Raw genomic sequence first — 23,330 nt, 5'->3', positions numbered from 1 at the left:
GATGTGAAATAGACTTCTTGCCGTACTTGTATCATTGCCTTGTTTCTGAGCATGGATCACTGGTTGGTCACTTTGTATTTCGACATTGGTGGACCTGTTTGTAAAAAAAAAAAAAAAATCGTAAAAAAAAGTGGTCAGTGAGATACTAGAAGTTATTTTAATGTGTTTATTGTGTTTACTTTTTTAAATTAAAAAGTTAATTTAATTCTACAAGATTTCCCTCCATTCAATGATTAGTTAGGAAATTACTCCAGAACTAGAATGTTTAGAACAGTCATCTTCAACCCTGTTTCCCAGCTCTAACACGCTTCTTTCGAATGACTTGTAGTCATGCTTCTGCAGAGCTTGATATCAACCATTTATTTCAATCCGGTGTTGGAGCAAGGAAACATCTAGGACCACTGGTTTAGAACATTCAATTGACAACGTAGAGCTTAATTTAAAGTCAGAACCATCAACATTAATTGTTGAATTTACCTCTTAAGAAGAGAGGCTTCGAGTTCTGAGAGTTTAGCCTGGTAACCACCCATGCTGTGGTAGACCAGCGTGTTGCAGGAAAGTGAAGATGGCCGTCTGCAGTACCAGTATTCCCCTGAGACTGGATCTTTGTACTCACAGCAACACTGCGAGCCGTCCCCTACCAATCTTGAACTTTTCAGGGCATTGCAGATCACCGTTTCCTTTTTAGTTCCTTCCTCAAAGTAACCTGAAAAGTAGACTTTATCTGGGTCCTGCTCTCTGTTCTTAGTCAGGACAAAAACAGCCTCACTGGAGTGCACCAGACGAACAGAGACACTGGACTGTCCAGGCCAGAGCAAAACCAGGCGGGCCGTGTAAGTTCCGTTATCATGGTCCGTCACCTCCCCATAAGCACTTGCTTTCAGCTCTTGGTCATACAGCTTGGCCTGAAAAAAATCCCCTCCGTAGACCTTTTGTGTATTGTTAGCATTCCTGGCAGTAATGGTGATAATGACTACATCCCCGACAAAGTACTGTGAACTATGGTTGGTGATAGAAAATGAACATTTGGCCGGGTCTGTAGAGTTATTTAAGGAGGACAGAGCTTCAGTTGGTAATGGCCACTGTAGAGTTTCAGTCAAATATTGCCAGTCCACTGTACTTATCAGAGAGTCCTTAGTTGGGAGAAAGGTCTTCTCCCTTTCACTCTGAAACTGTAAGTTGACAGGACTGTGATTTGTTGGAAAGACATCCACCAGCCAAAGTTCTCCGGGATCTAGTTTAGAGAAACCAGACTGTAAACAGAAGATTAATGTAACGGTTGTGAACCTGTGAAACTCGCTCCTCAGGTATGTAACAGGCCACCCGCGTCAATGAATAGCTAGCTTTTCTTTGGCAAAGTTGGTTGTGGTCACGCTTGGCAAGTCGGAGGTTGTGCGTTCAAGCCCAGTGAGTGGCAAACAAGCCTTTTCGTGACAGAGCGTGGCTACAGCTATTACATACCCGTCACTTTGGTGCCGTGACCCGGATTCACGAGGTTAGCACTAGCTAACCGCCGGAGTGAATTTCAGAGGGGTGAATGTAACGGGTGTGAACCTGTAAAACTCACTCCTCAGGTATGTAACAGGCCACCCGCGTCAACGAATAGCTAGCTTTTCTTTGGCGTAGTTGGGAGTGGTCACGCTTGGCAAGTCAGAGGTTGTGCGTTCGAGCCCAGTGAGTGGCGAACGAACCTTGTCGTGACGGAGCGTGGCTACAGCCGTTACATACCCGTCACAATATCCTTTACAGGAAGTCAGATGTGAATGAATAGTTACACAGAACACACCCTTGTAAAAACAAACAGCCATAAAAACAACAACAGTGTATATAACCTCTATAAAAACAGTTGCATGTGAACTTACTGTCCAAAAGATATGAGCACCAAACAAAATGGTTGCCAAAATTAACAAAATAAAAACTCCTCGCAGAAGCCGTCTTTCCATTTTCCATTGATCTGTTAATAAAATATTAATATGTTGGTTACACAGTCAAGTAAACTTCAACACACTTGCATAACATACAGGGTGTGTGTGGACATTTGTTTTATGGGATATTTATGCTTGTCACTTGCTTTTGGTGAGCCTACTGTGTTAAAAAAAAAAAAAAAATTGTGTACCTTTATGTGTGTGACAGTATGTAACAGACGTAGCCACGCTCCGCCACAACAAGGTGTCGTTTGCCACTCGCTGGGCTCAAATGCACAACCTCTTTGCATCTGACACACTGGTCAAGAGGCCATAATTCAAATATGTACACTACCGGTCAAAAGTCAAACTGGTACAAAGATAAATGGTAAACTGACAGAGGTTGAAAAAAAAAATGTTTAGGTTACCAAAAACTGAAAAATAATGTATGTTTCAGAGTTATACAAAAATGCCTTTTTCATGGAACAAGTAATGGGTTAACAACTTACAGCTGTTCTGCAACAATGGAAGTAAATTAAGCCTTGAAGGTTGACGCTAACGATTCATACAGGTGTTCCTCTTTTCTTGATAACTTACAAACTTTCTGTCTGTATAAAAGCAGTTTTGGAATACAGTGTTCTTAACCCTTGTGTTATCTTCGGGTCATTCTGATCCATCAGTCATTTTGAGCCACCGTCTTTGACGACAACTTTACTGCATGCAAAAACAAAGTGAAGTATTTTCTTTTAACCGTTGGCTGTCTCAGACCCCTCACATTGCGAAGGTTAAAAGAAAATTATTTTTATTTGCTTTTGTATTGGGTAAACACAACAATGGTTCGTTATGAACCTTTAGGTCATGTGTACCGAAGGCAGCACAAGGGTTAAGCATTATTTGGACAGTATTGTACTGCAGGAAGTAGTATCCTGTTTTGGCTGCTTTTTGGTTCTTTTTACACTTTGTGGTTTTCTTTTCTTTGCCTTCTCTCCATTGCTAATGCTTCCTTCACAGGAGTACTGTAACGATTTGTCGAGGACAAATGAGTTTGTCTTCTGTGACAAAACCAGCAAATACATCAAAGCAAGGCCGTAGCCATGGAATCAACATTGGGGGGGCGAGTTAATTTTTTAAATGATAATTTAGGACAGCGTGCGTGGTTGCCTGTCGTAGCGTAGCACATTTATATTTTTATATCAATATATTGGGGGGGGGGGGGATATTTGAATATTGATTAATCATATATATTATGATTGGCCTTGCATTAAAGGTCAGAAGACACAAGAAAGGAGAGACCCTGATCAAGTGCTATGAGTTGCTGATGAGTTGCTGATGGCAAACAGTAGGACTGAAGACGTTACTCCATAGGAAGGACAGCGGTTAGGGAATTGAAGGTCGCCAGTTCGATTCCTGGCTGCGCCAACATGATATTATGTCCTTGGACAAGGCACTTCACCCTACTTGCCTCGGGGTGAATGTCCCTGTACTTACTTTAAGTCGCTCTGGATATAAGCGTCTGCTAAATTAAAATGACTAAATGTAAATGTATTTTTGACCCTCTGAATTTACCGTTGAACAGCTTGGGCACGAGACAGGAGGGCATGAGACGGGAGGCTGCACCCATACTCATCTCCAAACGTGGCCCTGCCTATATAGGGGTAATAATAATAAACAAGTCTTGTGCCGGTCTGCGTTTCAAAGTCCGGTCCGTTTTTCAATCCCAGTCCAGACCTGGGTGTAGCACATTCATATAATCTGATAAAAGACGAAGGCTACCTCCTATGTCAACACAGAACCACAGAGATGAGTACCCTAAGTAGCTTAGCCCCGAGATAAAGGAAAACTATAGGCCTATTGATGAGCCCAAAATTGATGAGCCCAAAATTATACATTTTAAGACGTGTTTCAGGTAAACTGATCAATACCGAAACGAAGTTTATCCGCAAACATGCCATTCCAAATTACCAAACATCAATAGTATTATGTCAACTACAATAAAGGGTGCGTAATTCATGACATAAAGTAGGGCTTAAATAATTATCAGAAATGCATCATGTTTATTTTTTTGTAATTGATGATACGCAATCAACAGATCAAATTCTAAAAAACTGTCCCAATATAGCGGAATTTACCGTAGCCTATAATTTTTTTATTTTTTTATTAAACAAAACATAAATTAACCGACTGAGTATACTACTGTGGATGTATTATGGTCTTGTTGGACAAAATGTCTACAATATGTAACAAGGTAGCAACTCACAAGTTCGATTCTTGCTTCACAATCCTTTAAAATCCACAGAGCCGCACATAAAAGTTCGCACCGGAAAAAAGTATTTGTTGAAGGCTCCAGTAGGAAGGCCCCTCTTGTTCCATCTGCAAGGGTTTTGTATCCGACATCCTGTTGAGGAAACTTTGTTTAAGCTACTGTCTGCTAAAGCCCCAGACATAATTTGTGAAATCGCTCACAGGGCGTTACAGGAGGACGTGTCGTCAGACCTGCTCGACTTGGGTAACCACCTTAGTAACTTTAACCCTATATAACCACAGCTCACGATCTCCTTTTGGCCCCAGCGATAGTGTTTAAAACTCGAGCGATCTGCGTCTGTGCATTAAAAAAAAAAAATATATCATATGAATAGGCCTCCGGGTTACGACGGGAACCATTTTTTATTGAATTTTCAACAGGGGAATACAGTCATACAAGAAAATAAGAACATCCAATATACTTTTAATACATTTATATATCTTTCAATTTGCAATTAAAAGCAATCATCTTTTAAATGCATGACTATTTCCAACAGTACACGTTTCCCTGCTCCAACAACCCTTATTAAAATTAATATCAGGCTTCTGTTGAGCTTCATAACGAATGAATTTGATGACGTCATTTGAATCCGGTGAGTTGGAGAAGGGAAACAGTTAAACATTACATTACATTTACATGTATTCATTTAGCAGACGCTTTTATCCAAAGCGACTTCCAAGAGAGAGCTTTACAAAGTGCATAGGTCACTGATAATAACAACAAGATAGCCTCAAATCATAGACAAAAACAAGAAGTAGGGGCGCCTGGGGAGTCAGATGGCTGAGCGGTGAGGGAGTCGGGCTAGTAATCAGAAGGTTGCCGGCTCGATTCCCCGCCATGGAAAATTACGTTGTGTACTTACTGTAAGTCGCTCTGGATAAGAGCGTCTGCTAAGTGACTAAATGTAAGTACGCATTGTGAACAACCAAAAAATAAGTGCTAAAGGGAAGACACCATATGAGCATGTAGTTAAGCAAGTTACAATTAAACAACATGAATCTCTAAGTGCAAGTGTACCTGTAGGAAAGCAATAAAAATAGGATTAACTAAAATAGAATACAACAGTTTATATCAGCTACCACTAACCAACAAGAGCAACAGTCTAAGCAAGAGTCATTGTGATCCTTGAGGAAACGCATTGGGTTTAGCAAACCATTCCTAAGTACCGTTGTACTCCCGGAACAAGTGCGTCTTGAGCCTTCTCTTGAAGGTGGAGAGACAGTCTGTGTCTCTGGAGGTGGGAAGTTGATTCAGTTTAAATCAGTTAGGGCCTACAACTAACAAACAAGAGCACAAGTCCCTCAATAAGAGTCATTGTTCCTGGAGGAAACTAATATAACATCAGGTCCAGCAAATGATTCTTAAGTACCGTTGTACTGCCGGAACAAGTGCGTCTTGATCCGTCTCATTGTAGGCTAGGCTACTTTTGTATCACAGTCCATAAACAGGACAGTGGCCACTGTTCACTGTTGTGCCTGAACTCGTTCATTGAACGAAAGTTCATAAACTCGTTCATTATTTTGGTGAACGTGAACTGCCTACTGTAATACTGCCTGATGCACGATACTGTGAACGCGTTCATTCTGGTGTCTGTGAACTGTTTTAGATTTCGTTCAGTAAGGTGCCGGATTTCTAGAAACTTCCAGGCGAAAAACACACCGTTAACAGTCCTGTATCCAGGGTTTCCCAACCCCAACCAGTCAATCGCTGCGCGTGCCTTCTTCTACGGTCTATGCCCAGCAAGTGTGAGATCGCTGAAGTTGCGTAGAGGCCGAGAGCGGTATTGCAGAACAAATGGGAAGGCTGTCCCTTCAATGCGAATCCTGGTTGGATAAGGATAAAAAATTGGATATGAAGATGAAATATGACACAGTTTCAGCGTTAAACTAATAAAACAATTACTGTCTGTGGTTCTATATGGGCTGTGGAAACAATTCCGAAAAATTATAGTTCATAACGTATCGAAAAAATAACAGAACTAGTTCATTTTTTGGAGCTGTGAATTTAGTTCAACATTTTGAATTATGAACTGAACTTGTTCATTTAAAAATATGTGAACTGTGAACTGAACTAGTTCATGTAGAATTTGAACTTTCCCAACACTGCCACTTTTATATGTCTATGCCTATAACGGAGGGAACCTGACCCCACCCACCGCTCAGGGACTCTCAAACGCCTTGCGAAAGGTGCATGGCTTAATAAGTGCAAGCCCAGACAGACACAGATGGTATTTAGGGTTTGTATTTGTAATTAAAATATCAAGTAGGGACAAGGAGATTGGGCCATGAAGAGATGATTCACGCCACCTGTGGGGATCTGTCAGACAGCACAGCAACAAACACACACACACACGCGCCTATACACACACACACAGAAAACGCACACAGAACACAAACACGAAACACCTATCCACCTGGACTGAGGATTGTAACAACCACAATGTCATTTATTTGAAGAATTTTATGAAAAATGTTAGAAACAATTAATGAAACTTAAGACCAAAATCACTTTGTGTACCTGCAGTTGAAAAATTTAAAAAAGATGTGTTGCCAGGTCCGTGGTTTTCCCGTGGAATTGGGCTACTTTTGAAGTGTTGCCGCTTATCACAGACTCTTAATTACACCACATATCTTTTGGCGTTATTGGTTTGGTTTTGGTTCATCCAAAACAGCTGGTTACCTGTTAGTGTTACCTTGCCATGATTATCAGAAGTAGGATCATGTCTGTGCCCACGTTTCTATATCATGCAGTGACGATCTAAGTAGGCTATTACTTCGCAATATGTGGTGTCATAAGAGTCTGTGATATCGTGGTTAATATGGCTATTGCCTAGAGACAACTCCAAATACGTGAAGAGTAGCCTACATTTGAGTAGTGTCTACGGTAACTAGTTGATTCAGAAGAACCAAAACAACATGTTGCCTGAAGGCCAACGTAGGCCTATTAAATTAGTGACCAGTGCCTGTATGTGCCTCAGTACCTCATGGTGTTATGCAACGGATAGCTTATCAGCAACCTATCTGTTTTTGGTCGTGGGATCGAATCCAACTCGAATCTTTTATTTTCTTAGCTTCCATTTATTATAGCGTGAATGGCTGTAATGTAGTGCTCACAGAATAAACAATTATGAAATGAACTGATTTCAAAAGATATAGCGAAGAAACACTCAGCTATAGGTTACACAAATCGCATAGGAAACGAATGTTTCCATGTTGTGTTACGCATATTTTGATCGTATTGTCTGGGTTAGCAGCGACGTTCTTAGTATGAATTTTTTACATGGTGTCAGAAGGAGCTCTGATGTCGTGGTAAATACGGCTAGCCTCCAAACAACCCCAAATACGTGATTAGTATCCTACATTCGGGTAGTGTCTATGGCAACCAGTTGATTCAGAAGAAGCCAATTCAAAATGTTACCTGAAGGCCAACAAATACGTAATCAGTTATCAAATATTCCAAAGCTGGCTTAGCTTGCGGTGTAAATAACGGTCTTTCATGAACTGTGTTTTTGCTCTATTGCGATCGAATCCCACTTCATTCGAGCCTGCAAATGTTTATTTTTTTCTCCATTTATTTTGACGCGAATGGTAGTCTAATGTATCCTAGTGCGCACGTAGCCCATAGGCCTACTTTCATATTTGCCGCAGCAAATGTGAGATCCGACTTGAAAATAGCCAGTAATATGTTTGTGAATTTGTGACGAATCTGGTGATAGAGGCAGACTGATAGGTGCACGCACAGCTGGGGAACCAGTTAAATTGGGAACCAGTTGGAACGTAACACCGGTTCTTGGGAAGAGGCCCCGGGGAAGACCAAGTACAAGCTGGAAGTGGGTATGTCTCTCGGCTGGCCTGGGAACGCCTCTGGGTCCCCTAGGAAGAGCTGGTGGAAGTGGCCGGGGAGAGGTAAGTCTGGGCCTCCCTGCTTAGGTTGCTGCCCCCGCGACCCGACCCCGGGATAAGCTGTAGCCTAGATGACGAGACGGTTCTTGGGACACCACCGGATAAAAAATCAGGAAATGACGTTCTCGAATGAAGAGAGTTCGTGCAGAGCCTGGTCAGAGCTAGCCTGACGTTGTCATACTCATAATTCTAGTCAGAATGAGTCTGAGAACTCTCCGTTGGACTTTGACTACGGGGCGTGTTTCAAACGAGCCTGGAAAACAAATGCCTCTTCGCTCAATTGGATAGACCTACAACCAATCAGAGCAACGTAATATGTTGTTTGTTCAAAACGAATTCAATTTAAGCGCTCTTTTGTGACGTGGGTGATTACGTTACTGTTGATCATCTGTCCATCATCGTATAAAGCCCACCCTGGCAATTTCAATGGTACGCCCAGATTCTGGTTTTCTGTAGTTGTTCCCCAATACGAGACCCTCCAGACCCAACTTCCCGACCAAATTTTTTTTTGTGGACGGGAGAAGTTGGGCTGGCAGCCAGGCTAGGTCAGAGCCTGTTTAGACATTAGAGCCCATATTAGACATTCTCTGAGAAGGGTCCAAATGCAGTGCTCCCTCTTCAGGCCCCTCTAAACCGGAACTCTCTCCTCAGGCCCCTGAAGCCGGAACTCTCTCCTCAGGCCCCTTTTTTCATGTGTATCCGAGGTATTAGCGCCACTGCTGGTCGGAGGATACTGTAGGCTATTTATAGTAATAGGCTAACTTACATTGAACTTCGGTTTTAGCATAAGACAATAGTGTTTAACATAGCGGAAATTAGCATTGCGGCTAGCGTTACGTATTGCTAACATTACGAACATGATCACTGTTCTGCCCCTGGCAAGCATAGAAAATAGGTTTGGCAGTTTAGCGTCATCTAGTGGTCATTATAGAGTATCACATTTTTTCCGTTGGTCATTTGCAGCAGCAACAGCTGGCTCGTGTTTTTGTTTCCACGGCAACAAGAGCCGGCTCTGAAATAATTCATTTTTTAACGTTGATACAAACAACACTAGCCTACTCTTTTAATCTGAAATCAATATCTATACTTGTATTTGTTAAATGTTGCTTCATCAATTACCACCTCAATCATAAAGATGTGTAATAATAGTAGGCCTACTAAACATATATTCCATATTACAATAACGTAGGATTACGGCACAGTGTTCATGGGAAACTTAGGCTACTGTAGACTCACGGTGTTCCGTGCACAACTTTTACTCAAGGTGTTCCGTACACGTCACCTAAAACAACCCAGCCAATAAAAAATACTCCCTGGCATAATGTGTAATCGATACTGTTACAAAGCTAATTTTCTACCGCTTCCAGCAAAGTCAAATTGACATCAGTTGGACTTCTGCTGGCAACAAGAGCACAGTAAGTAGCGAAGCTCCCCCTACCGTTGAATAAAAATGGTTCCGGGAGAGGAATTTGCATAGCAATTAGCTAGGCGGAGCCATATCTCCGCAAGGGAAATTGCTCTCTAAGCCTTGTTTTATCAACTAACAAATGTTTAAATTAAACAAAAACATATTAAAGTATGTTTTGACGTATCATTTCATACAATTTGTTGTTTTAAAATGACTTGTTACAGTCTTGATTACGCGATGGTTTCATGCTAGAATCACCGCAGGAAAATTGACTGTCATGACGCGTCTCTTTGAGTGAAACCAATATAAATGTATTGTTATGTATTGAATTACGTCAAACTGATCGTATTTTATTTAACGCAAAAGTATTCCTTTACAATAATTATCGAAACTACCCTATTAGACAATTTTTTTTTTTTTTATTACCTCAGGAAACCTTAACTGTCATGTCGTGTCTTTGTGCCCTTTAGAGCGCCCTCTGGTAGACAAGCCCTGGATGCTAGCAGACACTCAGAGAGAAGCACAGATGATATGGACCTAAAGCCTAAAGCGAGGCCTGCTCACCTCACCAGTTCATACTGTAGAAGTTGCAATCGTGAGACGGGGAGCTTCAACAGTACTCACTAGCTAAGCTTGTTTCACAATTACTGTTGCTCCTGTCAGAATAGTCATAGTAGTATAGGCTACTGTAATGACACATTATACCAGGCGAGGAGTGTGCTGTCTATTCATTTAGACTGGAAAAAGTCAATTACAATGTATAATGCTTATACCTGTGTTGTATTGATGTGTTTTGTCACTGTGGTCTTGTACGTAGTTCAAAAAGATCTTAATAGAACCTAGAATATTTGGAACCCCAACAAGGCTATTAGGAATAGCTTGGTCAGGTGTGTGTTAAGTAGGGTCTTTATCTCATCATTCTAATAAGTTGTTGGATCGAGGCTTCTTTGGCTTCTTCAGGGCTGTTTGGGAAGTTGACCACCTCCATTTCTATATCATTTTGAAAAACAACTCAGTGAATAAAAGATGAAACAAAGAATAGATTAACAGAAATACTAATCAGGCAGTAATACAGTAGGGGAGACCGCGGTTGGTTGGCTACAGGGGTTGGTTGGCACACAGCATTTTTTTGGTAGTTTTGAAGGTCACAGAAACAAAATTGTAACATCTAAATGTTTGCTTTCTCGACCTGCACTCATCTTCTATTTTAAAACGTGAAAATCACGAACTGTTTTGGTGAGGGTAACATTTCACTTTTATAGTATCAAAAGTAAAAAAGTGGTCTGTGGACTAAATTTATTATAAAACTGTCAGCTAAAGATATAGCCTATATAAATAAATACATGTAGTTAATAGACATGGGAATCAGCTACATTTAAAATGTGAAAGTTTGTGATGAGAGATGCTAGCTAGCCAACATAATTTAATCACAAAATTGGGTTAAATTTGAGCGGGTTTGGTTGTGATTTTGAAGATATAGGAATTTAATCAAAAAGTGGTAAGACATGTATTATAGGTGTGATGGGGGAGAGGGGCTACTAGGAGGGCTACTGTTAGGCTACTGTTGGGGTTATTGTCCCTTTTAAATGTTGTCTAATAAGAACACTGTTGTCAACATTCCGTTCTTCAGTCTTTTTGCCCAATCCTGAGGATTAGGCATAGGTTTAAGGTTAATATATACATTCCTTCTAATAAATTGCATAAAATATGTCATAGAATGATTAATTGGTTAAACTATTTTTCAATGTTCAATTTTTTTCTATTGCTTGCTTCATTTTGTGTAACTATAACATTTTAACATTGTGCCAACCAACCCCATATTGTGTGCCAACCAACTCCGTGATGGGGCTGGTTGGCACAAATGCACAACATGACTTTAATCTCAAATCACGACATTTTAGAAAATATTTGTGTACTTGTAAACATATTTAATTATAGCTTAGACCATAACGTTTCATTTGCTGCTGGTTAGAATATTCTATCATAAATGATCGCAGAGAAATATGGCTGACAGTGAAAAGTGTGCCAACCAACCCCGGTCTCCCCTACGTTCAGTTCACGTTCACCAAAATTATGAATGAGTTCATGAACTTTCGTTCAATGAACGCGTTCAGGCACAACATTGTAGATTTCTGATCCCCAAACCATCTACTACTGCCCCTGCGACTCATACTCCAGAACAGGCAGAGCGTCCTGGTCCTAGGAAGCACAGCTCTCGGTACTAACGTTACCGCTGCTGTGGGGGAAGGCGAGCATGGTGTGAATGATGGCAATCCAATGCAGCCTGTTCTGCAAACGTAACCAACGCGCATTTTCAGACAAGGTCCTAGGCATCGCTCTCAAACTTGTTTAGAGTACTTAGCCAAGCTACATGCATGTTTCTGCTTCCCTGTCGACAATTTGGAGCCAGAAATGATAAAGACATCGCCTTCATAGACAAGGTTTATACCAATTGGAAAACGGCGTCAGTTTATTTTACATAGCCTAGAGCTATTTTGCGCTCAAATGAAAGCCCAAAAATGCGCGCGCTTGCACTGTGAAGGATCCTTTCCTGCATATCAAACCCAGGATATGTCATAGGTTTGGGTTAGGCCACGAATGTGTATAACGTCTGCCTCCGTGCCTGATTAACATGGTTAAGCAGACCTAAAAATGATAACATAATGGTTATATAAACAATTATACGACACCCTTCCGTAATCATGATGCCCCCCCAGAAATGTTCACTGCCCCCCCAGTCAAAGCAGGCTGCATCCGATGGTTACCAATAAGGTCAATTGTATTGTAAAGAAACAAGGTAGCTATGTCAAACTTCCTCAACGTGTCCCTATCACAATAAAATGATCATGCAGAGTAGTATCCATTTTTAGCTACTGTTAACTAAAAAGCTAGCTTACATTACATTATTAGCTAGCGTGCTAGCAAGGTGGTAGGCCTATAATTTTAAGCTCACTGATGACATTTGTTTGCCACAGAATATATATTAAATGATGACCAAAAACGATGATGCATGACCAAAAGAGAAAAAAAATCAAATAAATTTGGCATGTAGCCTACTGTACAATCATGTACTGTTCTATAATGTTTACATGCCTTGTGTGTTAGTGTCTACTAAGTTACTCAAGTGTGTGTGTGTGTGTGTGTGTGTGTGTATGTATGTGTGGTGCCACCTCTGTGACAAATCATGTGTTTTATTAGCCTGGCTCTGCCCTCCTTCGTTCTTCGGCTGTACGAGAGTCTGGTTAGGACCAGGCTAGCTTTTTATGTCTTCCTGTATGAACTGCTAAATAAACCATCAAGTTGTATTGATCTTGAAAGATATTCCATCTCTGACTGTTTTTTAACTCCTTCTGACAATATCTTGAACTCACTTATAAAGTAATGCACAGATAATATTGATGTTGAGTGTTATAATGAGTTTCTTAGATTTAGTCCGGAATTACAAATGCATTAATTTCTGTAAAGAAATTGAAGGGTAGAGATGTTTACACTTCGTTAAAGCACAGGTAAACTTTCTCATCAAGATCTTTCTAAAATATTGTAAAAATTGTATCCTTAATGTACCAAAAAAATGTAGGTAGCTACTTATGCATGATAACTGCAGTGTACTTTCTCACTTGTGACAGAGCCTACAAAACATAGGCACAACATCAGATAAACAGCATTATGATCACAGTATTGTGCTCACTTATCTTTCACCTAAGGCAAATAATACATTTAGGCAACGCATAACTACAGGGTCAATCTGGTCATTCTTCAAAACTTCTTAGAATTATGGTTAACTCTCAGATGTGTTCAATTATAGCTTTAGACCAGGGGTGTGTTTGAGATATTTCCCTGCTCCAACACAACCTGATTCAAATGAATAGTCATTACCCGGCTTCCACAAAGCTTGAAAACTTTCAATCATTTGAAACAGGTGTGCTGGAGCAGGGAAACATCTAAAACATGCGGGCATGCGGCCCTCGAGGACCCCAAGTGCCCTCTCCTGCTTTAGACCGTCATCTGTGTATTAGCTGTAGGAGGGAAATGCAAAAATTAAGAGACGTTATTGTTTCAGCAATGCTTTATTGATAATGGTTTAATCAAATTTGCAATAGAAAAAGGTTCTACCACAGATCTATTCTACTGAAAGTAGCAGAATAAAGCATTGAGGACTTCAGTCTATGAATGAAATTAATTCTCCTTTTTTACATCTCTTCTTGAGACAGCTCGTTGCTCAGTCCCCTAATAAAAACATATTTGAGGAATGACCAATGTGTAAAAAAAAAAAACACATGTATACATGATAGATTTAAGCACAGCCTCCACACTAAAATACTTGGTTATGATTTCAAGTGGATCAACTAAAACAATTAACACTATATGACAAATTGTCAAGCATTACAGCGTGGAGATTAGATCTTAACTCGAATAAGAGTATTTGTATTCTAATTCAAAAAATAAAGTAATAGAAGGGTACTTTTCCTCATAGATACATAACTAGTCAGAATTTATTGTTACAGTGCAATTGGTGAACACAAGTGCGCACCGTGGAAGAAGGGGTACAAGTGAGCGACGTAGGCTAGGTACAGGGTCATTCTCATCCAGTTTGTCAGGGTTTTCACCACCCCTATCAACACCAGCACCCTCGCCACCTTCTTCTCCCCCTTCCTCCCTCTCCCCCTCCCCCTCCTCTGTCCTCTGCCGGGCCTGAAAAAACACCTCACAGAACTCAAGTCTTCGCAGCTCCTTCAGTGTCCTGCAGCTACGCAGCACCTGCTTTTCACTCAGTCTGCAGCCTCTCAGGCGTAGCCTCTGCAGGTCCTTGAGGCGGCTGGCACACAGGAGCCCCGGACCCACTTCCCTTCCTCCTAGGCTGAGTTCCTCTAGGCCCCGCCAGCCTGCCCCCAGCCCCAGGGAGGCCATCTGCATCTGAGAGCCTGGCCGCCCAGAGTTGCCTATCTCCAGGTACTTGAGCCTGGAAAGGCCCTCCACTGTGGAGCCAGTCTCCCTGGCAGCGCTGCCTCTAAGGCCTGCAGCGGTGACACGCAAGACGTCCCGGAGCTCCAGGCGAGAAAGCTTCTCCCATGAAGCCAGACTCTGCAGATGCTGGTCTGTGAATGAGGGTACGTTGTCAAGGACTATCGTCTCTATGGCAATCCCAGACGTGGAAGCAGACCCTTTCCTAGTCTCAGCCCGACCCCTTTGCTGAGCATGGGCAGTAGATGCCTTTTCAGAACCGTCTAGTTCACAGGGGGGAATCTGTGTGAAAAACCCTTGCGGTAGCTCACAGCCTCGCAACTCAAGGATTTGAAGGGTTGGAGGTAGGAGCTGGCAACTGCGCAAGCCTCTCAGGTCAGCATGCAACAGGGAGAGTCTGCGCAGGCGGGGGCACCTGGCCGACAAGGCTTTGAGCCAGGACTCTGACAGAAAGGCCCCACCTCTGGCCGACAGCAGCAAACCACGCAGGCGCAGGCATCTCAACCCACAGCCCAGGTACTGGCGCAGGAGGACCCATAGCATGCGAGATGTCACCTGACCCATAATGGCCACCGAGGACAGGGAACACAGAAGGAGAATGGAACAAACACGACACAAAAGGACAAATGTGTTTGAGTTCATATCATGTTAAATAATATATTTATTAACTGAAGCACGGATGAAGAGATTACACCAACACATACGTATTTTAAGAAGCAAATGTAAACGAAATAGTATCCAACTTGCTTACGAAATTTCAAAAGAAACATTCTTACCCCTTTCCAGGCCGTAAGATCAACAGCTCGCCACAGTCTTTGGTCTTTCACCAGCCGTTTCCATCTCTTACAAACTCTGAAAATGCATTAGAATTATATGACGAAAAGGAATCGTCTTTCCGTGGCCATGCACGGCAAGGAAGGTAGGACGTAGCCTGGCGAACATTACAGTACACATTTCCCTTCACTAAAGTCATCATAATAATATTACTTGCAGTTACCTTCCACTTCGGACAAGCTCTCGTACACTTAAGTAAGATAAAATATCAATTAAAATATTCTCGGGGAAGTAGTCGAGGGTGCAAGTTTTTAAGTCTTCCATTTTGTAAACAAAGTAACGTTACACGGACGAAATATGCCGACGTACCAGAATTGCATTCAGGTCAATAACCCTGAAGAACCGGTTGCTAAAGCGACTTCCGTACCTAGCCGCAGTGATGCCGGAACTACGACTGATGGCGGTTCACGGGCTTTATAGTCAAATGTCCTAGAAGATATATAGGCTAGCTATATAAAGTCGTTTTTTTTTCGCAGAAGAAATTGACACATTTGTTAATTGATGAACACTCCTTAAATTACTAAAGAGCTGTCCACACGTTTTCTTTGAGATTGCGACATCTAGTGGCGAGAATGCAATCTCTGGGTTAATTCATCTGTTTCAATCCGATGCACTCAATGCGTAGCGTACGTATACGTACCTTTAATATTTGTTAAAGCCAGAATCATACACAAACAACATATTGATTACTATATCTCAACATGTTAGGTCCCATATCCTATAGGCACTATTTGTGCAATTTGGCAACTGGTAGTAATGCAAATTCGTGAAGGCCAACTGCCATGAAACATCAACAGCAAGAAGACGAACGATTTGGCGACCTTAGTGGCAGAGATGGTTCCTGCATCGTTTTGGTAAACTTCAGTAGTGCCGTCCTACTGAATGCGCCTGCGTACCTGTCAATCGGTCGGACAAGATGGCAACGATCAATGGTGGAGGAATGGAGGTGGATGGGGCAGGTTAGAGTTGTTATTCTAAAACATTAGTAATACCCCTTATTCGTATTACCTGGTTTGCTACTGATAAAACGTGCAATGTTTTATAGCTAGTAATGTTTTCATCCATTTGGTGTATTGTCATACCAACTCTCATGCTGATTATGTAGCTAGCGGCTAGCTAGCCTACTATTAGTACAGCACGTTAGCCGACCACTGACGTTAGGGACCTGACTGTTGAAGGCCAGTAACTTTAGCAGGCTAACTTTAACCAACTTTAGTATTGTTATATGTTTAAATGAACTAGGCTAGCAAAATACTGCGTAAGGTCCTAAACTGTTTGTCAAAACATTCTACAGCGAAAAAAAGACGTGTTGTATTTGCAGCTAGCTAGATAGCTAAAGCTTGTTGTAGTAGCTAGCCTGTCAAGCTAACATAATAACTCAACAGCTGTTCTAATGTACTGGGGTAATGTTAGTCAAGGATGGTCACGATAATACCTAAATCAGCCACCATATAGCTGTGTTCATAATCCCCCTTCCCTCCCTATTGTTCGTCTTCTAGCTAGCCCCAGTGTTATGGCCTCAGGGGTGACTGGGAGTGTATCGGTGGCCTTGCACCCTCTAGTGATCCTCAACATCTCAGACCACTGGATACGGATCCGTTCCCAGGAGGGGCGGCCGATGCAAGGTATGTAACAGTGGAGGCTAGCCTGCCTGGAAGTTTTTGAGAAGCCTGACGCTGCAGAGTGAGTCGAACTGGAAATAGAACTGGAGTTCTAGAATTAAACACGTGACAAATAAGCTGTTTTGCACTTCCCGTCTTGCTGTTACTGCTCCCTACAACTGTTAACGTCTTTCCAGTGATTGGAGCGTTGATTGGGAAGCAGGAGGGCAGGAACATCGAGGTGATGAACTCCTTTGAGCTGTTGTCCCACACTGTAGATGACAGGGCGCATATTGACAAGGAGTACTACTACACCAAAGAGGAGCAGTGTGAGTTTTATTGTCTGTCTGTCTGTCTGTCTGTCTGTCTGTCAGGACTGTGTCTTGGTGTTAAACTGATTTCTGCAGGTCAAAAGACCACGTGATTATTTCTAGAGCTGATAAGAATATTTTGTACCATAGTATCTAAGGCTAACTTTTTTATGGGTTGTACGTAAACAAAAGCCCAGTGAGTGACAGTTGTCCCTGAATTTCTTTGTTTCTCAGTCAAACAGGTCTTCAAGGACATGGAATTCCTGGGCTGGTATACCACAGGAGGCCCTCCTGACCAATCAGATATTCATATCCACAAGCAGGTAGGGCATTGCAAAGGGGGATTAGTTGTACACATAAGTAAAATAGACATGAAAAAGGAGCAAGGAATTATGTAACATATATGCTAATTTTTCATTTTAGGTGTGTGAAATTATTGAGAGCCCCCTGTTTCTCAAGTTGAACCCGATGACCAAACATACAGACGTAAGTTTCTAATTTGTTTTAGTGGAATAACAATTTTCAGTTTCTTAGTAGTTGAATGGTGTGTGTGTGTGGTGTATTGTTAATGGCTATATATTGTGAAATGTGCTGGAACGCTAAGATGCGTTGTGTCACCCTGCAGTTACCAGTCAGCGTCTACGAGTCTGTCATAGACATCATCAACGGAGAGGTATTCAACGCTCCCTCAACAAACACAGTCCACTCCGTACAGGTTACTCATGACTCAGGGGGAGTCAGGTGGCTGAGCGGTTAGGGAATCGGGCTATTAATCAGAAGGTTGCCGGTTCGATTCCCAGCCATGCAAATGACGTTGTGTACAGTGACAGTGTGTACAGTGACAGTGACAGTTCTACTGTAAGGCCTTGGTCAAGGCACTTCACCTTACTTGCCTCGGGGGGAATGTCCCTGTACTTACTGTAAGTCGCTCGGGATAAGTGTCTGCTAAATGCTAATGTACTCATGGTTACATTTATCAGACGCTTTTATCGAAAGCGGCATACAAGAAAGAGCAAAAGGTGCATAGGTCAATGATCATAAACAACGATATAGCCCCCAAAACAATGTGGGTAGCCAAAACATGAAGCATACATTGTGAAAAGCAAATAAGAGCCAATGGGTAGAACCGGAAGAGCACGTGGTTGATGAAGGGTTGATTTTAAGTTTGGAATGTCCATGCGTCTGTTTCCTAGGCGACCATGCTGTTTGCCGAGCTAACCTACACGCTGGCCACAGAAGAGGCAGAGAGAATCGGTGTTGACCATGTGGCGCGCATGACCGCCACAGGCACCGGGGAGAACTCCACGGGTAACCATTGCAACGACCGCAGACGTGTTCTCGGTTCTAACTTTTGCCTTGGACATCCCGTGTGCCATGACCTCTGCTTGACGTGTGTGTGTTTGTGGGTGCCTGTGTTTTCAAGTGGCAGAGCACCTCATAGCCCAGCACAGTGCTATCAAGATGCTACACAGCAGAGTGAAGGTCATCCTGGAGTATGTGAAAGCTGTGGAAGCGGGTGAGTCATGACATGGTGTGTGTGTGTGTGTGTGTGTGTGTGTGTGTGTGTGTGTGTGTGTGTGTGTGTGTGTGTGTGTGTGTGTGTGTGTGTGTGTGTGTGTGTGAATAGAAATCTGTGAAGGGGTTGTTGATGACAGCCTGTGTTCACATCCAGATCCCCACCCGTGCCAAAACGGTGATCTTGTATCTCGCCTTTTTTCAGTTGCGTAATGTAACCTGATAACTGAATCACTTCGTAGTGTGAATGTTTTTTTTTTGTTTTTTTTTTTTTCTCCATTGTTGTTCCCCTCTTCTGTGACTCTGCATATGTAAGGAGAGGTACCGTTCAACCATGAGATCCTTAGAGAAGCCAATGCTCTTTGCCATAGACTGCCTGTTCTCAGCACTATCAAATTCAAGACTGACTTCTATGACGTAAGTGCCAAGTGTCCCTTATACCTGTTTACATTTCCTTGCCAACGGTCAGAGAAAGAAGAAATTAATATAAAATCCTGACCTAAATATGACCTTGTCACATAATTTCTGATGAGTTATTGCTTTTGGATAAGTTGCCATTTTGTCTCCTGTAGCAATGCAACGATGTAGGCCTCATGGCCTACCTAGGCACCATAACGAAGACCTGCAACAGCATGAACCAGTTCATCAACAAGTTTAACGTCCTGTATGACAGACAGGGCATCGGTCGAAGGATGAGAGGACTGTTCTTTTGAGGAATGGAGAGAATGTGTAAAGAACGGATGACTTGGAAGAAAGATGGAGTGGTCACAAGCACTGCAAAGTTTCATTTGCTTGTCTGCGTTTTTTGTAAACACACTGACACACACTCAAGTGAAGATTAGCTTCTTATCAAACTGGTTTACTGTTTTCTAAGGTAGCCCACGCTTTAAGTGTCTCAAAGAGCACTTGTTTGTACCACGTAAGTGTACTGGAAGAAGAAAAAACATGTACAAAATTACTCACGAAGCACTCATTGTGTATGTATGTTGAGTATGCACATCAATGGATCCATGTACATGAACAGAAATTACATTTTCCCCTCATGCTATGTTTTGTTCTACTTTTTCTGTAAGTAATAAATGATCTGCTGTTTTTTTTCGTGGGACTTTGATTCTTCTGTTTGCCAAATCACAGCATCGTGATCCATTTCCTCTTTTCCTTACTTGGTGTTTTTGAGGGAGCGTTCTCTGTCGTGTTCAGTAACACATCTTACGGTGTGACAAAAGACCAGCATCTTCAAATAAGCATATTAAGCAAACTTAGTAGAGTCAGCATGGCTGCAGGTTTATAGTCTGGAGTTCAATGTGTTTCTCGTTAGCAGGCCTTTTGATGTGCCTTGTTCTTGCTGTGCATAGCCTCTGGAGATGGTGTGGGGTGCAGGTTAGCAGGAAGGGGGTACCGCTATATAAAAAGTGATACGGTTTGAGTTAAAGACCTTACAGTAGTCAGCGTTTATATTGCTGTTAAAACACAACGGAAGGCAACCTAATGACCGCCACTCTAGTTTCTCCGCGTTGCTTTACTAGTTGGCTTTCACTAGCCATGTGGTGCCAATGGGGGGGCAACAGTTCCTTCCAGTCTTGCACATTTCCTCTAGCCACGTCTTCATTTTTGCTGTTTTTCCACCATAAAAACCTACTGAGGAACATTGCTTTTGTGATAAAAAAAATAACAATTTACAAAAAACATATTTTGAAAGTTTATTAATCATCATTATGATAATGCTGATATCTGACCATGCACAACACTGTTACTGTATCATAATTATACACAAAATATGAATGGTAACTAGTAGGATCACATCTTTGTAATAACTTTACCATAGGTAAAGCAACATATTGTGACATCAGTGACACCATAGCCTAAGCATAGGTCATTTTTGTGCATTTGAATTGTTAAAAAAACACCAGCCCCCAGCAGTACAGCTCTGACATTCTCATTGTTTCTCTGAGGAAAAGTGTATTTGATATTTAAAAATAAAGTTTATTCACGTTGTTGACTTAAACCTTAAGGCAAGAAACAGCTTCCCCCTCCATCTTCCACGACTTCCATACTGCCCAGGGGGAACCAGGGCAGACTACCAGACTACTCACTGTTAGAGGCTGCATCAGCAGGGTCTGGGTACTGGAAGCGAGCTGGATCGTACAGATCATCCCGGTAGTTATACGGGTAGGGATAGTAGTACGGGTAAGGGTAGGGTAAGGGCAGTTTTTTGGCGATGGTTGCAGGGGGTGCTGGTTCCACCACCGGCTCTTCCTCTACCTCCTCAATGGGGAGCGCAGGAGGGAGAGGGGCCGACTTGCCTTTAATAGCCCTGGGGGGGTGGTCGATGAGGCAGTCAGGATCCCAGTATGGGTCGCAGTCATACTCCATGCCCTTGTATGCGCGGATGGGAGCTGGAGGAGGAGCAGATTTCTTGGGTGGTAGAGGTGGCGGGGTAGACTTCTTGGGTGGAGGTGGGGGAGGAGGCTGAGCTACAGGGGCTGGGATCTCGTACTTCTGGGGCTTGCAGTGGGGATGGTAGCGCGGGTCACAGAGCACAGGAACAGCTCCCGTGGGGAGGTAGACGATGTGTGGCTTGCAGAGGGGATCCTTGGCGTTGCACAGGTAGAGGACATCTGCCTGGGATAGGGCTGGAGGGGGAGGGGGGGGAGGCAGTTGGGGCAGGGGTATGCCTTTTACTGCTGCGGGAGGGGGAAGGGGTAGGGCCTTGCAATTCTTGTCGGTTGCGGGATCACATTTCTTGACGGTAGGCACTCCCAGCTGGTTCTGGAGGACGGCGGCATCTGGTCCGTATGCCTGCTCCAGGTGCCTCATCTGCTGGTACAGCATCCTGATCCTGTCAATCTCATACAGCTTGGAGGCAGAACACAGAGTAGGAAAATGAGCAGGGATTAGTGAGAGAAAGAGAGAGAGATGAATGAATCAGGTTGCCCTTTCCCTCAGCCATATCACCCTGGCGTCTGCCCTCACCCCCTCGGTGTGACCGATGCTGGTGTAGTAGCGGTAGTACGCCTGGAAGTCTGGGTTTCCTCTGTACCACCTTGGGTCCACGTTGCGTTTTGATCTCGAGTGACTCAAGAAATGGTTGGCCTTATCTGAATCGATACTCAATACGTTGGCAGGTGCCAACTCTGTTGTGTGCCACAGCCAAGGAGAGACAATGAGGAGACAACTATCAAGAACATACAATTCACTTCTTTGACAGGAACAAAACAACTTATGTTTTGAATCTGAGAAAAGCAATATTGCAGAAAATGTGAGTGCCGTTACCCTCTTGTTTGATGATGTCAAACAAAGACATTGCCTCCAGCAGACCTAAATTGAGATTTGAAAAATGCCTCAAATATCAAATTCTTTACTCTTATACTTGTTATTATCAAACAAATAAATAACAAACAGAAACTGACCTGGGATCAACATCAGACAGTATAATACCCCAACCAACCAGGGAGGAGAAAACATGTTGATCACCTGCAATCCAGTCATCAGGTTTTAATTCTGTTCATGTTGAATCATTTTCAACGGGCTTCAAGGTGTAAGTGATAAAAATGTCCAAACTATATATTATTATCGATCTATAATCTAACCTAAAAATGTATAAGAAACTATTTAAAACAACAATAGTAATCTTTGTAATGCCAAAAATGCAAAAGAATGAAATGAAAGACTAAATTGCCTACACTATTCAGTATGTTTAATTTTATCTCCATACACCACCTTTAATAATCTAATCTTCTGAAAGGTTGTAGTTGGAGAAGACACACTCACCTGCATGATGTCTTCACTGAACCGCACTGATCAAGTGCGTTAAATATATGTGATTGTGTCAACTACTCTGACGCGTTCTGGTTTGGCCAATAGAACAACCCATGCAAAAATACAAGCGGTCCGTCCTCCTTTTAAAATCTGCCTTTAATACTGAGCTTCTGGCGCCAATTATGTAAAATAACCCTGGATTCGAGAAGCAAAGCCATATAAAGTCTTGACTTCAAATGGAAACTGACCGTTAATTCTGGGAGGAAAGGATCACCTGCTGCGAATAGAAATGCAGTAGGCTGTAGCCTGTATACAATCCAAGACCAGGAGCAGAGTACAGAAAAAAAGAAAAACGTTTATTCAGGTCTATATTGGTATAGTATATTAGTAAAACTAAATTTTCCATGTAATCTAGCCTATATGGTTATTTCGGTGCCTTTGTGATGTACTACTGATGCAATTAAATGATATGATTGGAAAAGTACGGTCATTTTCAGTGGAACAGAAGCAAATACCCCACGCACACCTGCTATTCGGTCGGCATGTCTATGTCGTCATCTGCCGCTTATCCGGGGGTCGGGTCGCGGGGGCAGCGACCTCAGCAGGGAGGCCCAGACTCCCCTCTCCCCGGCCACTTCCACCAGCTCTTCCTGGGGGACCCCGAGGCGTTCCCAGGCCAGCCGAGAGACATAGGCCTACTCGGTCGGCATGTTTGCATTAAAAACGGCTTTCTGAGACATAAGCCTTCTTCTTAATTTTGAAGAGATGCAGTCTAGTGGGGAAATCATCCAGTTTGACAATCATTTTTAGTCTTTTTTAAAGGCTTTTTTCC

At 42.5% G+C, this 23,330-nt stretch overlaps 4 protein-coding genes across 5 annotated transcripts; 1 reads left to right on the top strand and 3 right to left on the bottom strand.

Annotated features, from left to right (window-relative positions):
- Positions 1-473: 473 nt before the first annotated feature.
- On the bottom strand, positions 474-4,436 carry LOC146302076 (NXPE family member 3-like). The gene is made up of 3 exons (XM_084701478.1): positions 4,162-4,436; positions 1,863-1,954; positions 474-1,253 (listed from the first exon to the last, which is right to left on the bottom strand). The coding sequence occupies exons 2-3, from the start codon at positions 1,941-1,943 to the stop codon at positions 474-476; spliced, it is 861 nt and encodes a 286-aa protein (XP_084557604.1). The 5' UTR covers positions 1,944-1,954; positions 4,162-4,436.
- Positions 4,437-13,564: 9,128 nt separating this feature from the next.
- LOC146302075 (F-box/LRR-repeat protein 12) lies at positions 13,565-15,819 on the bottom strand. 2 transcript variants are annotated; one of them, XM_084700952.1, is made up of 3 exons: positions 15,622-15,819; positions 15,255-15,330; positions 13,565-15,033 (listed from the first exon to the last, which is right to left on the bottom strand). In XM_084700952.1, the coding sequence occupies exon 3, from the start codon at positions 15,019-15,021 to the stop codon at positions 13,999-14,001; it is 1,023 nt and encodes a 340-aa protein (XP_084557078.1). In that variant the 5' UTR covers positions 15,022-15,033; positions 15,255-15,330; positions 15,622-15,819; the 3' UTR covers positions 13,565-13,998. The 2 variants fall into 2 exon arrangements, with proteins under 2 accessions (XP_084557078.1, XP_084557077.1); XM_084700951.1 differs by lacking the exon at positions 15,622-15,819 and adding an exon at positions 15,476-15,611.
- A 304-nt stretch (positions 15,820-16,123) lies between these two features.
- On the top strand, positions 16,124-19,831 carry cops6 (COP9 signalosome subunit 6). Its single transcript, XM_084700983.1, has 10 exons — positions 16,124-16,271; positions 16,812-16,937; positions 17,111-17,242; positions 17,459-17,547; positions 17,648-17,710; positions 17,850-17,897; positions 18,418-18,532; positions 18,648-18,740; positions 19,056-19,156; positions 19,312-19,831. The coding sequence occupies exons 1-10, from the start codon at positions 16,229-16,231 to the stop codon at positions 19,450-19,452; spliced, it is 951 nt and encodes a 316-aa protein (XP_084557109.1). The 5' UTR covers positions 16,124-16,228; the 3' UTR covers positions 19,453-19,831.
- A 594-nt stretch (positions 19,832-20,425) lies between these two features.
- and4 (actinodin4) lies at positions 20,426-22,213 on the bottom strand. The gene is made up of 4 exons (XM_084698965.1): positions 22,150-22,213; positions 22,013-22,057; positions 21,713-21,873; positions 20,426-21,595 (listed from the first exon to the last, which is right to left on the bottom strand). Exons 1-4 carry the CDS (start codon positions 22,202-22,204, stop codon positions 20,825-20,827), a joined length of 1,032 nt encoding a protein of 343 aa, XP_084555091.1. The 5' UTR covers positions 22,205-22,213; the 3' UTR covers positions 20,426-20,824.
- Positions 22,214-23,330: the final 1,117 nt, after the last annotated feature.

The sequence above is a fragment of the Hypomesus nipponensis genome, chromosome 1, assembly GCF_054491055.1.
Source record: "Hypomesus nipponensis isolate SF chromosome 1, ASM5449105v1, whole genome shotgun sequence".
Taxonomy (NCBI): domain Eukaryota; kingdom Metazoa; phylum Chordata; class Actinopteri; order Osmeriformes; family Osmeridae; genus Hypomesus; species Hypomesus nipponensis.
This window is presented reverse-complemented; position numbering and strand designations above follow the sequence as displayed.

Coding starts and splice junctions, on each gene's coding strand:
- LOC146302076 (XM_084701478.1), bottom strand. CDS start 1,943: ATGGAAAGACGGCTTCTGCGAGGAGTTTTTATTTTGTTAATTTTGGCA. Junction 1,254..1,862: donor GTGCTCATATCTTTTGGACA/GTAAGTTCACAT, acceptor TTCTGTTTACAG/TCTGGTTTCTCTAAACTAGA.
- LOC146302075 (XM_084700951.1), bottom strand. CDS start 15,576: ATGGAAGACTTAAAAACTTGCACCCTCGACTACTTCCCCGAGAATATT. Junction 15,331..15,475: donor GAGCTTGTCCGAAGTGGAAG/GTAACTGCAAGT, acceptor ATGCATTTTCAG/AGTTTGTAAGAGATGGAAAC. Junction 15,034..15,254: donor ATCTTACGGCCTGGAAAGGG/GTAAGAATGTTT, acceptor ATTATGGGTCAG/GTGACATCTCGCATGCTATG.
- cops6 (XM_084700983.1), top strand. CDS start 16,229: ATGGCAACGATCAATGGTGGAGGAATGGAGGTGGATGGGGCAG. Junction 16,938..17,110: donor GGAGGGGCGGCCGATGCAAG/GTATGTAACAGT, acceptor ACGTCTTTCCAG/TGATTGGAGCGTTGATTGGG. Junction 18,741..19,055: donor TGTGAAAGCTGTGGAAGCGG/GTGAGTCATGAC, acceptor TGCATATGTAAG/GAGAGGTACCGTTCAACCAT.
- and4 (XM_084698965.1), bottom strand. CDS start 22,204: ATGTTTTCTCCTCCCTGGTTGGTTGGGGTATTATACTGTCTGATGTTG. Junction 22,058..22,149: donor CTGTCTGATGTTGATCCCAG/GTCAGTTTCTGT, acceptor ATCTCAATTTAG/GTCTGCTGGAGGCAATGTCT. Junction 21,596..21,712: donor GCATCGGTCACACCGAGGGG/GTGAGGGCAGAC, acceptor TCTGCCTCCAAG/CTGTATGAGATTGACAGGAT.